Genomic DNA, 15,343 nt, shown 5'->3' with positions numbered 1-15,343 from the left:
TAGGCCTCCATGAACCACCACAGCTAGAACAGGGATTGAACCTATGCCAGCAATGCCATTCTTCACCACAAGCCATCCGACTGAGCTATCTGACCCCCATGAGTATGAAAGACTTAGATGTGTTAATCTATGACAAAATAAGTGAAATGTAGCAGGAAGTTAACTTGGATAAATGTTCATAGAAAGCTCATAAAACTAATCTTCTGATTAGTTATGCTTCTCTAATAGCTGAAAGATGCCTGTTTCATAAAAATGGTGGGATTGCTGAATTAGATAAACTGTTTTTTCATGTTTGTACCAGAAGTGCTAGCGGTTGTTAGGATTTAAAGACTTTCGTTTTAAGCTTCAGTGGGCCATGAACTAATACTAAAGTGTAGTATTTCTCTCCAACAGTTCTTGAAGTATTTATAGATTGGTAAAGCACGTTGCTAGAACTATTGTTAATTCAGAATTGTGCAGGTGCAATTCTGTCTTCAATGATATTGCAGAGAGTCAATACAGTGTATTCTTCACTTGACAAAAGCAAAATACTGAGAATGCTGGAATCTGAAACAAAAACAGAAAATGCTGGAAAATTTCAGCAGGTCTGACAGCATCTGCGGAGTGAGAATAGAGCCAACAGTCAGCTGTGGTGAAGAGTCATGCAGATGTGAAACATTAGCTCTGTTCTCTCTTCACAGATGCTGTCAGACATGCTGGGTTACTGTCCTGCCCGCCAAGGGAATTGGAGTGGGTAAGGAGCAGAACGTGGAATGGTCCATTGACCTCGTGCATGATTTTCCGGTTTTGGGGCAAGTGAAGCTGGAAAATCCCCACTGCTGAGATTTTCCAGCATTTTCTGTTTTTGTTTTTCAGCTGAAGTGTGGTTCAAGGGCATGGCAGAAGTGGAGCTGGACATGCAAATGCAATTAAGGATGGCGAGGTGGCACAGTGGGTTAGAGCGCCAGGGATCCAGGTTCGATTCCTGGCGTGGATCACTGTCTGTGTGGAGTTTGAACGCTCTCCCTGTGTCTCCATGGGTTTCCTCTGGGTGCTCCGATTTCCTCCCACAATTTGAAAGACGTGCTGCTTAGATGATTTGGCTATGCTAAATTCTTTCTCTGTACCCGAACATGTGCCGGACTCTGGCGACTAGGGGATTTTCACAGTAACTTCATTGCAGTGACATTACACTGCGACAGATAAAATACACAAGTCGAAACTTTAGTTCAGTGTTCATAAGATGTAGGAGCAGAAGTTGCCATTTGGCCTATCGAATCTGCTCCACCATTCACTGAGATTGTGATTGATCTGAAATAATCCTCAGCTCCACTTTTACTACCTTTTCCTCATAAGTCTTAAGTCCCTTACTTATTGACAATCTTATCAGCCTTTAACACAATTAATTTATTGAGTACGCTTACGTCAACACTGCAATGCAGATACTGTGAAAATCCTCTAGTTACCACACTGTGGCACATTGAGTAAGAATTTAGCACGGTCAGTGCATCTAATCTGCATGCCTTTCGGACTGTGGGAGAAAACTGGAACAACTGGAGGAAACCCATGCACAGGAAGCACCTACCCTGTCAAGCCCCCGAGAATCCTATTTGTCTCAATAAAGTTGCCTTTCATTGTTCTAAACAACAATGAGTACAGGCCCGATCTACTTAACCTTTCCTCATAAGAAAAAACCTCCATTGCCAGAATTAACCTAGTGAACCTTCTCTGGGCCGCCTCCAGTGCCAGTATATCTCCCTTTAGATAAGGGGACCAAAACTGTTCACAGTATTCCGGATGTGGTCTAACAAGTACTTTATATAGTTCTAGCAAGACTTCCCTATTATACTCCATTCCCTTTGAAAACAAGGCTAAAATTTCATTTGCCTTCCCTATTACCTGCTGAACTTGCATGCCAGCTTTTTGTGATTTATGCTCGAGGACAGCTTCTTCCCTGTTGCCATCAGACTTTTGAATGGACCTACCTTGCACTAAACTGATCTTTCTCTACATCCTAGCTATGACTGTAACACTACATTCAGTGCTCTCTCCTTTCTTTCTGTATGAATGGTATGCTTTGTGTAGCATGCAAGAAGCAGTACTTTTCACTGTCTACAAGTACATGTGACAGTAATAAATCAAATGAAATCAAAAAAGTTTTCTGCAGTCTTTCTCTACTTAAATCTTAACTCCCTCTACAAGGGAGTCAGTTAGTTCAGTTGGCTGGACAGCTGGTTAGTGATGCAGGGCAATGCCAACAGTGCGGGTTCAATTCCCATGCCAGCTCAGGCTATTCACGAACGGCCCACCTTCTCAACCTTATTCCTGTCCTGAAGTATGGTGATCCTCAGGTTAAATCACCGTCAGCCCTCGAAGGGGAGAGCAGCCTATGGTCATCTGGGACTGTGGCGACTTTATCTTTGGGTGGCAAGGTAGCACAGTGGTTAGCACTGCTGCTTCACAGCTCCAGGGTCCTGGGTTCGATTCCCAGCTCATGTCACTCTCTGTGTGGAGTTTGCATGTTCTCCTCGTTTCTGTGTGGGTTTTCTCCGGTTTCCTCCCACAGTCCAAAGATGTGCGGGTTAGGTTGATTGGCTGTGCTACGAAATTGCCCCTTCATGTCCAGGGATGTGTAGGTTAGAGGGATTAGTTGGTATAATATGTAGGGATATGGGGCTAGGGCTTGGGTGGGATTGTGTTCAGCGCAGACTCAATGGGCCGAAGGGCCTCTTTCTGCACTGAAGGGTTCTGTGGTTCTATGTAAGAAGCTGTTAAATAATATTCAGCTCCTTTATTCTTCCAACAAAAGTGCATAACTTGACATTTTTCTACACTACATTCCGTATGCCAAGTTTTTGCCCTATCAGTTAATCTGCTTATATCCCTCTGTAGACCCTTTACATCATCCTCACCACTTGACTTCCAATCTTTTTTTGTATCATCCGCAAACTTGGCAATAGTACAAAAATGTTCTACTTCAAAGTCCTGTGCTCTGTGCTCATTTCTGAGCTCCCAACATAAATTTCTGTGTTCACACCTTTCAGATTTTCTTGTCATGTTGTAAATACCCTCTGACCACTGGCAGTGATTCATTGACTGAGCTTCTGTCTTTCAGCGGCTTCAATGCAGTGCCCTGTTAGTTTTCCCAGGTGGACTACTTTTTTTATGTGTACATTGGCCGCCACATAGGTTTAGAAAAAGTTGTGGTTATCCTTCACGAATAACACTTTTGCGAAGTGCTGAGGATGTGGCAGCTGCATTCAGGTGCAAGTTTTTCTTTCTTTGCATCGTTATGATTTGCCTTTCCACAATGTTTTCACTGCAGAAAAGTATGTTGAGACATTTTGCAAAATGGATAGTGATGAAGTTAGTGATAGAAATCAAGCTGTTAAAGGGACAGGAATGGTCCAAGATATAGGTACAAGCAAGTTACCGGGGATGCTGGAATCTGAAACAAAAACAGAAAATGCTGGAAAATTTCAGCTGGTCTGACAGCTTCTGTGGAGAAAGAATAGATCTAACGTTTCGAGTCTGGATGACGAGAGGATGCCTTGGGATGAGGAGAAATATTGTGGGTTTGCTCATAATGCAAGGCTATGATAAAACATAGAACATTACAGCTCAGTACAGGCCCTTCGGCCCTCGATGTTGCACCGACCAGTGGAACCAATCTAATGACCCTCTAACCTAAACTATTCCAATGTTATCCATATGCCTATCCACTGACCATTTGAACACCCTTAAAGTTGGCGAGCCCACAACTGCTGGAGGCAGGGCATTCCACAACCTTACTACCCTCTGAGTAAAGAACCTACCTCTGACATCATTGTCTGTCAGTGGTGGAGGAAGTGAATATTTATGGATGGGGTGCCAATCAGGTGGGCTATTTTGTCCTAGATAGTATCAGGCTTCTTGAGTGTTGGAGCTGCGCTCATCATTTTGGATAACTAATGTAAATATGTTGTCCAAAATTAATATAATTTGAATACTAATTAGGTGAAGGATATTTTGAACAAGGCAAATTTCACTAACTAGTCAATAGAACAAAGGTACACTTCATAGAATATGCACTTGGCATTAGTTCCTGCACGAATATGGGATCACATGTTCTCTGTCCTTCTAACTCAACTTCTATTATGTAGCGTCTCTCACTTCCCTCTCAATTATTTCACCCCTTGAATCAGCTTCAAGAGCAGCCATATTTCATCTGAAGTCCCAGACATGGTTACCACCATGGGTGCATGTCTACTAACCTTCTATCAAATGGGTCGCAACACTCCTAGTGGCATAAAATCCCCAGAGCCTCCCTTCTCCAACTCCTTTAAACGTTCTGATGGGCTCCAATGACATCAAAATAGCCGCAATAAGGTCTTGTTCAGTTCACAATTTTCTGTCTTCAGGTCTTTGCTTTTTCCAACTGTATAACACACGCAGTAATACAAGCTCTGCTCTATTGTCAGCAATGTGTTTCAATAGCAGGAACTTCTTGAAGACTGCCAAACAGAAAACTGTGCCATTCCGAAAGAACCTGGCTTGTTTGTTTCTTTACATAAGTTCCCAGTATGTTCTGAACTGCCAAACAGAAGACATCAGTTGACCCAACCCCGCTGCAATTAGTTGTCTATTTACCCTTTGCTTCTCAGCTGTACATCCTCATGGCAACATCAAGTCTCATGGAACCTAATAATGTCATAATCAAGAAAGCAATTAACCTCGTTCAGAATATTCCACAGCCCTCTTTTGTCTTAATGGGACACCGTACAAAAGAAAATGCAGGCTTTTCCCACCACATGGGTAATCACACCCTTATATCTGTCATCTCTTTTGACACCAACCAAATAAACAAACTCAAATTAACTTAGGGACAAATTAAAAGGGGCAGCCCCCCAAAAGGAAGAGGGGATAGCCCAAACGAAAAACAAAGTCAAAAGGAAACTTAAAACATCAAATTAAAGTGTGAATTTATAGTAGGCTTTGTTGGAGGCATTGTTCACATTTTCTGAATAATTTACTTTGGTAATTTGACACTTAGCATGGAAATTTCAAAATCTTTTAAAGGTCATATGCAAGTGTTAAGAATTTTCAACAGAACATGGAGGGACATGGTATATTTTAATTCTCAAATCCTTCAGTCCCTTGTATCACAAGGTCTCAGAAAAATTCAGATGAAGGTGACACCTTGGCCCATTACATTTTTAGCATCCTTACAGCCCCTAGAAATATTAGCATACAGAGGGATCTAGGCGTGCAGATCCATAGTTCCCTGAAGGTGGCAACTCAAGAAGTTGTATGGCATGCTGGCCTTCATCGGTCAGGGCATTGAGTATACGAATTGGAAAATCTTGTTGCAGCTGTATGAGACTTTGGTTAGGCCGCATTTGGAGTCTTGTGCACAATACTGGAAGGATGTTGATGCATTGGAAAGGGTGCAGAAGAGATTTACCAGGATATTGCCTGGTTTGGAGGATATGGACTACGAAGAAAAGTTTTCATTGGAGTGTCGGCGGGACCTCATAGAAGTTTACAAGATTATGACAAGCTTGGATAGAGTATAGAGAATCTTTTACCTGGCATCAGAGGGTCAATTACTCAGGAGCATAGGTTGAGAGTGAGAGGGTGAAAATTTAAAAGAGACATAAGGTGCAAGTTTTTCCACACACAAGGTGATGAATGCTTGAAACATGCTGCCGACAGAGGTGGTGGAAACAGATTTTCTAACATCATTCAAGAAGCATCTGGTTAGATACATGAATAGGCAGGGAACAGAGGGATAGGGACCATCCTACAGGCAAGAAAGTATTAGATTAGAGAGACATCAGTGTCAGCACAGACTTGGTCAGCCAAAGAGCCTGTTCCAGTGCTGTACTGTACTTTTGTTGTCTTTGTAATCTGAAATCTATTCCTATCATGCAAGATTTAGCTGTTTTTTAAAACTGTGTTGTCCTACAAACACGTTTTTCGTTGTTGCAGATAATGTTGTGGAAATGTTAGATGCGCACATCTTTTCTGTAGATTTAGTAATAAATTCTACTTGTATTCACTGCCCTAATTGATCAATTTAAAATGGTCAAGTTTGAAATACAAGTTTGTGTGTCCTCGTATAATAATGGGTGTCCAGTATTCATTGCCCTAATTGGCGATCGAGGCAGAAACTCTAAGCTCTTTTAAGGAGTACCTGGATCTGCTATGGGCCAGGTGCAGGAAGGTGGAATTAGAAAGGACAGTTGGATGGCCTCAGGCTGGCAAGGACAAGATGGGCTGAATGGCCTCCTGTGCTATAACTTTTCCATAATCTATAAAATTAAAATCAATTATTTAAATCTTTAATTCAGGTCTTGTTTTTGCAAAACTATAATCCTTGTTAGGAGTGAATTGATGCCAGTAGCAAACATACAGCCCAAAATAGATTATTACCTTTGAAAACTCTGTCTATTCCATTCATATGACTGAAGCTACCTCGTTCAGTGCTTGATTCAAAACTGATGTAGTGATGAATATTATTTTAAAAATCTAACCTGTTTTTGTATGTTAGAAAGCAGAGGATGATGACTTGGTGCTTACACCTGATGGTACCAGGGAGTTCCTGACTTTTGAAATCCCTCTGAATGACACTGGATCTGCTGGTCTTGGGGTTAGCGTCAAAGGCAATAGATCGAAAGAAAACCATGCTGATTTGGGCATATTTGTGAAGTCCATCATCAATGGAGGAGCCGCATCTAAGGTAACTCAGTTTGGCATCCAGGAGCAAATTTAAGTCTAATAATTGTTGGTTTGAAGGATTCTTGAAAAGCAATCTTGCTTGTTTCAAATGTTATCCCCTCCTCCACATAACACATTGGCTCTATAATAAGATAAAGTACTGTTGGGTTCCAAGTCACCCTCTAAATCTCATTCATGTGAGATCCTTGAATAGTGTCAGGTGAGCCCAATCCTATTCTCTGAAAATATCTATGCATGTGCAGTTCCAGTAGAGGCCACTGGAGCATGACAGAAGCAAAGGCTCGGAATCCAATCATTGTTAACGCCTGCAAGACTTTCTCGTCCCGCTTCAGTGAACGAGGAGTTTTGGCTGGCCGTCAAATTCTCCGATCTCACCGCAGCGGGAGCGTGACATGAACGGCAGATAAAATTGCGTCCACTGTCTGACTTTCCTCTCCACTCACCCAGGATTGCTGAGATAAGTGAGCACTTCTACTGCCCAATGGCTGGGAAGAGATAACTTGTCACAGATCAAAAAACCCTTACACTTCAGCCTTTCCCTGAGTAAAGCAATTTGGCATTTGTCACCATTGGGGTTCAACATTGTAAAGATTTGAAAGTTGACACAATTGTTAATGGCTATTTAAAGATGTGTTGTTGTATATTTTCAGTATTGTTCAAAGATTATCAGTCCAGAATCTTCTGGCAAGTTTCAGCTTAGCTGCAGCATAGGAGCTATTTTAGTTTTTCCTCAGGAAGTTTGTGTATAACTAACTTCAGCAGGCTTTACACAGAAATGTCATAAATTAATATCCAGAAATAGAGCAAATGAACAAGTCTTCACATCTGATTAATTTGTTAATTCATTTGAAATCTTAAAACAAAAGGCAACCTTTGCAAATCCATTAGGGAGAAAGGTAAAGTGGTTTGTTGTGATAAATATAAAAAAAATTACAAAGGAATAAAAGAAAAATATGATTTTAAACATCATTAAGAAATTGTTTCAGTATTATAAATAATGTAAGAGGTAAGATCCCTAACTGAAGCTGATAAGGCAAAAAATTAGGAGCGTAAAGTAAGTATCACAGTGAAACACTTTATCTCTGTATTTACCAGGCAAGATGATGAAGAAATGCTTGCCCTAAATAATGACAATACAATTAGAATTAGCAACCCTTTGAAATGTGATTAAAGTCTTAACCAGCTGACAATGGCTTTAAACAAAGACTCAGATAAAACCCCAAGGTTGTGCAATAGTTATCCATAAATTTCAAGAATAACTAATTCTAGTTGGATTACCTGGAAAATTGTAGTTACCATGCATCCATATTTCCCGAACAAAATTCTTTAAACTTGTTCAGAAAGTGATCTCTCAAATGGTGTGTGGACATGATATAGTCTGCTTGCAAAAGAAAAATTTGACAAAGATTTTGCTGCTTAATGCTGTGGGTTCCTAGGGTATAACCTGGAAGTGGTGAAGTAATTGGTTCCAGGGTAGGAAGCTGTTGACTAAGGACATTGTGATGATCTGGCAGGTGGTAATTGCTATGCTAACCAAATCCCAAAGTGAAACTTGGCAAGCTATCACAAAGATTTTCAGTTTCTATTTTATTACAATAAATTTGTTCAAATCAGGAATCGCAAATTCCAGTGACACTTTTGGAGATTTATAGTGGTAAATTAAAACTTTTATTAACAAAGAAAAGAAAACTTGAATATACAGGATTACATTTATACAAATAAAAATTAGTTTTATAGAACAATTTCCGTAGAAGACTTCTACTTGGTTAGATTCACAAATAAACATCTCTTGCAACAGTCACTATAGATATTTAATCTGTAAAATTTCCAGTGATATCACAAGGCACCCATTGTTTTTCTGTCTCTCTTAGTGCTCTCTTTCTCTCTCTCTTTCCACACTCTCTCTCACTTTCAGCTCTCTCTCCCATCTCTTGCCCTCATCTCTTTCTCTCTGTCTGTCAATCCACTGTGGAGAATTCAGAAAGCTTAAGAACAAAATTCTGCTTTCTGAAAACAACAAGCATCCTACTGGGGTGGCTGAAGACTGCTTCACTTTGTTTCTTTTCACAGCATCAAGCATGCTTCAGGGTCTTACTGGGTCACTCTCCTCAACATTGCTCCTAACCTTTCCTTAAATATAATTCTTCTCTTTCGCTGTTAAAGCCATTCTTCGCAGCATCTCTTTGAACTTAACTGTCTCCAAAATATAAAAATAATTCATGTTTTGTATTGACCCCACTCTTGGTTCTAAAATTGTAAACTCCTTTTTGTCTCTGTTTAAAATTCAAAAGTTAAAAATCCAAATCCTCTCTCACCCCTGAATGCAAATATCTTCCTATGTTATGTTATGATTACTTGGATAACATCCAACCCAGGCTTATTTACTTTAATGCATCCATATTTCCTGAACAAAACACTTTAAACTTGTTCAGAAGGTGATCTCTCAAATGGACATGATATAGTCTGCTTGCAAAAGAAAAATTTGACAAAGATTTTGCTACTTAATGCTATGGATTCCTAGGGTCTAACCTGGAAGTTTTTCACATCTGGCCCCTTTGGTCTAAGTTCCATAACCTCTCAGTCCTCCTGCTTAATTTAGTTAAATGTACACACTTTACAACCCATTTTTGCATTTCTTACTATATCCATTCATACAAACAGAACCATGATTTTCTTAGTATCAAAAAATTTATTGATCTGTGCCTTTAATATACTCAGAAATGGATCATCTGCAGCTCGGGAGTGGAGAATTGTGAAGATTCACAGCTATTTGGTTGAAGAAATTTTACTTTATCTCAAACCTAAATAACCAACCACTTATTCTGAGCCAGTTCTAGATTTCCTAATCAGAGCAAACATTCGCCTAGCAGCTATCCTGTCAAGCTCTGCCCCCACCCTCCCAAAAAACTTTGTTTCAAAGAGATCAACACACGTTTTTCTAAACTGAAGGGAATTTAGAGCGGATGTTTCCCTTGGTGGACATCGTAGAATGAGTGGCCATTGTTTTAGTCTAAGGGGTGGCAGATTTAAAACAGAAATAAGGAGAAATTACTTCATTCCAAGTCATGAATCTGTGGAACTCTCTTCTCCAGAGTGCAGTGATTGTTGAAACATTAAGCAAACTTAAGGAGATAGATAAGTTTTTAATTAGGAGTGGGATGAAGGATTATGGGGAGTAGCAGGAAGACAGATGAAGCCATGATTAAATCAGCCATGATCGTATTGAATGATGGAGCAGGCTCGAGGGGCTGAATTGCCTACTCCTGCTCCTAGTTCTTATATTTTAACCTACTCAAATTCTCCCCATGGGGCAATCCCTTCATCCCAACATTTGGTCTAGTAAACTTACATTGAACTCCCTCTCATGCAAGTGTATCCTTCTTTGGGAAAGGAGACCAAAGCTGTACACTGTGCAGACTCACAAAATCCCTGGATTTTTGTCATAAGACTTATTTCCTCTTTTACTCTAATCCATTTGTTATAATGGTTAATGTACCATTTGCCTTAAGTAACCAATATGCTGGAAGTATTCAGCAAGTGTGGCAGCAACTATCGAGAGGAAAACGTTGTTAAAGTTCCAGGGCCATGCCCTTTCATCGGTCTGTTGGGTTTGCTGAGAAGTTCCAGCATTTTCTGTTTTATTTTCAATTTTCAGCATCCATAGTATTCTGCTTTAGTGTACCATATGCCTTCCTAATTGTTTATTGTATCTGTACCTTAACTTCCTTTAAAGTGTGTGCATGTACATTCAGACCTCTCTTTGAATACCAAAATTTTCTAGTCTCTCGCCATTTAAAAAAGACTTCTATTTTTCATACCAAAGTGGGTAACGTCACATCTCCACATCATTTTCCACTTCATGTTCATGCCTGGTCACAATCAAAATACTTATGCTCCCTCCTTGTGTCCTCCCCACAACTTAGTTTCCCACCTAGCTTTGTATGATCAGCAAGCTTAGATACGTTACACTCATCTAAATCATTGATATAGATTGTAAACAGCTAAGGCCCAAGCACTGTTCCCAGCAGTATTCCATTACTTACACACTGCCAACTCAAAAATTGCCCATTTATACCTACTCTCTGTTTTCTGTTTGTTAATCCTGTCTGTGTTAAAATATTACCCCCATCCCATGAGTTCTAATTCTGTGCAAAGCTCTCTTGTGTGACATCTTATCAAATGCATTTTGTAAATCCCAATACTGTACATCCATTGGTTTCTTCTTATTTAACATGCTAGTTACAATTTCAAAGAAATCCAACAGGACACCGTTTTCCTTTCATAAATGCAGTTTGCCTCTGTCATGTCATGTCATGATCTTTCAAGATGTCTCGTTACAATATGCCCTGGTAAGAAATTATAACATTTTCATTACTACTGATGTCAGACTATTTGACCTATTGTCCTCTTTTTTTTAATCTCACTCCATTGCCTATCAAAATTGTGATGTTTGCTACATTCCAATCTAGTGGGACCATTCTAGGATCTTGGAAATTCTGTGCTGAGAAAGCGAATGGATCCACTGTCTCCGAAGCCACTTTATCAAAATGCTAGGAGTGGTCTGTTAGCTCCTGTGCATTGTCAGTGTTTAATCCCATTAATTTTTCCCACACTATCTAGTTACCAAGTTCTCTATCTTTACTAGATCCCTGGTTCCCCACTATTTGCGGATTTCTTTGTGTTTCCTGCTATGAATCAGATGGATGATTGTTGCTTAATGTCACTGATCTTTCTTTATTTCCCATTGCAATTTCTCCTTTCTCTACCTCTAAGGAGCCATGTTTACTTTTCTTAATCTCTTCCTTTTTATCGACTTCATAGAAGCTTTTATTATCTGTTTTAATGTCGCTTGCCAGTTTACTCTCACATTATCTCTTTCCATCAATTCCTTGGACCCCGATGCTGAATTCCAAAACCCTCAGGTCATTTTGTTCATTGGGTGTCTTTCTTTCTTTGTCTAATTTTTCTTGCCCCGTCGCTGTTGGGCTGTATTCCCTGTGGGGGTTTATTTTGCCTTAAGCGAATATATACCTATTGTGTATTATGAATTCATTTTTAAACTATTTTTCATTGCTTATCTATGGTCATGTCTTTCAATCTAGTTTCCCAATCCACCTTAGCTGAATAGCTCCTTATGCCTATCACAGTTTTAAGACCCTAGTTTTGGGCTTAACTAAATCACTCTGAAACTCGATGTAAAATTCTGTCACATTATGGTCACTGTTCTTCAGAAGCTTCTTTATAGTTATTAATTAGTCCTGTCGCATTGCACCATACTAAATCTGAAATGGCCTATTCCCCACTTTGTTCTTTGACATATAGATCTAAAAAACTATCTTGAATGCATTCAATTAACTTATCCTTCACAATATTGCTGCAAATTTGTTTTGCCCAGTCTCTGTGAAGATTCAGGTCTCCCATGATTACTGTATTATCCTCTACAAAGGCGTTATGTTGGGATTAGTGAAGTGCTTAATGAGATGCTTTAGTGTGATGTTCGGATTTGTACCATTTCAGATTCACGTTATTGACTTCGATTTGGAAGCCTTATGCAAACTGGTCCAATTTGTAGACTAGGGAGGGGCATTTAATTAAAAGGAAGTGGTTTAGAAAATTGGAAATGAATTGACCAAATTTTGTAATTGGGTGGAACAATAGTAGTTGATTTATTTTGTGATGAAGAGAAAAACATGTATCGATATCCTCCATGAATAATGTTGATGTGGCATGTTGATTATTTCAAACAGATGCTCCTCTTGACCATTTTGAAAATTGACAGCGCGAAACGGTTCGCTATTTTCATGTTCATATTGTTGAAGGAACCATATGTTCCCTGTCTTTCTGGGAGGTTTATTTTTGTTTTGTTAGCATACCTTTCAAACTGACAAGTATAACTCCTGAGTATTTGTGACAAAAAAATGCCTTGTCAAAAGAACTTGAACATTTCCTGAGTGAACTTGATCACTGGATCTTGAATGAAAAGGTTACAAATTGAGACTGATTTGACAGGCGAGTTTTGTTCTGTCTTCACTTCAGGATGGTAGACTTAATGTGAATGACCAGCTGATAGCAGTGAACAGTGAATCATTGTTGGGAAAGACAAACCAAGATGCCATGGAGACGCTGCGGAGATCCATGTCCACAGAGGGAAATAAAAGGGGAATGATCCAATTGATTGTTGCCAGGAGGATAACAAAACACAATGAGGTAAGGATCAGTGTTGCATTTGATGATATGCAAGATCAGAAAGTATAAACCCTCCCGACAGTCTATTATTTTCCCCTTTGAAATATAATTTTTAAAAATGCTTACACTAACTTCCTAAGGCTGCCCATTTCTGTTGTTAAATTCTAAAATGTCAGCAATAATTTGTCCATTAAATATGTTATTAGAGTGCGCTGTGAAACAGCAAATGAACTTTGGTCACAAAATATAGAATTAACTCTATTATGAATAAAATCTGATTTCACAGATAGAGTCTGCTCTGTCTTTATTGCACATGCTAATATATATTCAAATATGGGTCAGATAAAAATGTGATCCCCAGAGGTTAGAGTATTTCTTAATTTCCACCTTTGTTGAACATGGTGCTTTGACTGCCAGTTGTCGGAGGCAAAACAAATTAAAAAAAGAGAGAATTTTATTGCTGCTATTTTCTGTTGAAACTTCAGTGTTCCTAGTCGTCATCTTAATTTCAACATGACTTTCATTATGGCACGCAATCTATCGCAGAATATTGAGTACAGTTACACTTGAGCCTTTTTATTTGGGCTCTTTTTGAAATTCTGAAAAGTGCCACGTTGCCTCAAAGATCTGAATGTTATCTATCCTTCCTTTTATATTTGTGTCTTGCAATCAGTTTGTGTTTTTTTTACAGTAGTGTTTGGAAGGAGCCTGGGGATATAAATTTTTCATAAGGAATTTACCTTGATATAACTTATGAATTGGAGTGTGAGCAGCACACCTCCTTGGTTACCTTGACTGTTCCTATTTGCCTCTAACCAGCATTTTAAAGTGCAAAGCTGGTAAAGAGTTTCTGGGTTGCCTGTGAGAAGTGAACAGATTTCTTTTTCTCTTAATATATAAGGGTACGTGGTGCCCCACTAAAGTCTTGTTTTGTTGCTTGTGAATGGAATGCTTGATTTTTAGCAACACAATAGTGCAGGTTTATGAATAAGAATTTGCCCCTTGGCTTCCTACAGGTTTTTTTCACCATCATTTGAGATTGACCTGTCCTTGCACTGCTGCAGAATTTCTATTTTAATATGTTTATGGAGCTACAAATGCTTCTGCTTGGGTTAGGTTGTGAGGGATAATATTCATTGGCTTTTCCTGAGTAGAATTTTATGTTGACTCCCCAAGTGCCAGTGGATAATTGAGCCTGGCATTTGATCCAGTTGTGCACAGTAACATTTTATTTCATGAGTTATTGTCACCTGGAGATAAGTAGCATCCATCGATGACGTGCTTGCTTTCAGTGACGTCCCGCTGTGTATTTCCACATGACCTGGTTGTGCCATCAGTCATAGAGGCGCAAAACTCTGAAATTCCCTCCGTTAAAACACTCCACTTCTCCTGTTTCCTTTATGACCCTCATTAATTCCTAGCAACTTAACCAAGCATTTTAGCCCCCTCTATCAAATTTTCTTCAGAATATTGTCCGTTTTTTTGTCTTGACTTCATCCTGTGAAACCCTTTGTGACACTTTCCTACGTTAAAGGCACTCGTATGACTGTCATTTGTTATCTAATGCTTCCAAAATCAAGGAATTATTGTGCCTCATTTTAAATTTTGTCCCTGTGTGTAAGTGGCACTTGCGTAAGTAAGTCACAAAATACCTTTGCCACAATCTGGGTGTCCCAACTACAAAAAGAATCGTGTTCAGCTGCTACATTTGGTCTCTGTACAGTCATGTCGGTTATAACTAATTTAAAAGTGGCAGGAGGGAAGCTGAAATGAAGTCTGCAGGCTTAAAGGAAATGAGTTGATTCTGTTGGCTATATCAAAGATTGTCTGTAGAAGCACTGTTCATTGATTTTCTTTTTGCAATGAGTTATCAATTGGTCTGGCTAGTAAATTATGTTTTATAAGCTTTGATGAGGGCACTAGGGAGAGGGCTCCACTTTTCCATTCACTCAATTTATAATGATGAACACAACTGTTACCTTTTCTTCATATTTTTAAAACTAGTTTTTCATTAAACACATCCTTAAATTTATAACTTTTCTTGCACTAAAGGATGTTAATTAACAGAACGCTGCTGCTAACATGAGTCAAGATCATTCTGTGGTAAATCGAGCTAAAGCAAATCATCTCTGAAATCGTCAATGCAGTAGAGTAACAAAAGGACGAATGCTTGCTCAAACAATGTGGTTTGAACACGGAAATTAATATCCCTTTGACTTGACTTGTTTCCCAGGGAAATGTCATTACAAGCCTCTAATTTAACAATTGATTAGAAAAAGACCAATTTAAATATGCTTTTAGAAATCCCCCTATTTGTGCTGGAAATGAGCTTGTCAATTCATAATTAGATGCTCAATAGCTGTTCTTATATTGGGTGAAAGTTGATTCTTAAAAGGCACTTGTGACTCTGCTCTTATTCTGATTGACAAATATACCCTGCTTCTGAAGTAAGTGGAGG

General features: G+C 39.1%; 1 protein-coding gene across 8 annotated transcripts in view; it reads left to right on the top strand.

Moving 5' to 3' along the window:
• pard3aa (par-3 family cell polarity regulator alpha, a) overlaps window positions 1-15,343 on the top strand; it is an 800,310-nt gene that overhangs the window by 525,674 nt on the left and 259,293 nt on the right. For all 8 annotated transcript variants that reach the window (XM_080212204.1, XM_080212186.1, XM_080212194.1 and 5 more), the window contains 2 exons: window positions 6,512-6,700; window positions 12,736-12,906. In XM_080212204.1, the coding sequence (XP_080068330.1) occupies window positions 6,512-6,700; window positions 12,736-12,906 (360 nt within the window). The remainder of the gene's footprint in view (window positions 1-6,511; window positions 6,701-12,735; window positions 12,907-15,343) is intronic.

This window comes from Carcharhinus amblyrhynchos, chromosome 2 (assembly GCF_965287045.1).
Source record: "Carcharhinus amblyrhynchos chromosome 2, sCarAmb.v2.hapA, whole genome shotgun sequence".
NCBI lineage: Eukaryota > Metazoa > Chordata > Chondrichthyes > Carcharhiniformes > Carcharhinidae > Carcharhinus > Carcharhinus amblyrhynchos.
Note: the sequence above shows the minus strand (reverse complement) of the source record. Positions and strands in the feature narration are given on the sequence as shown.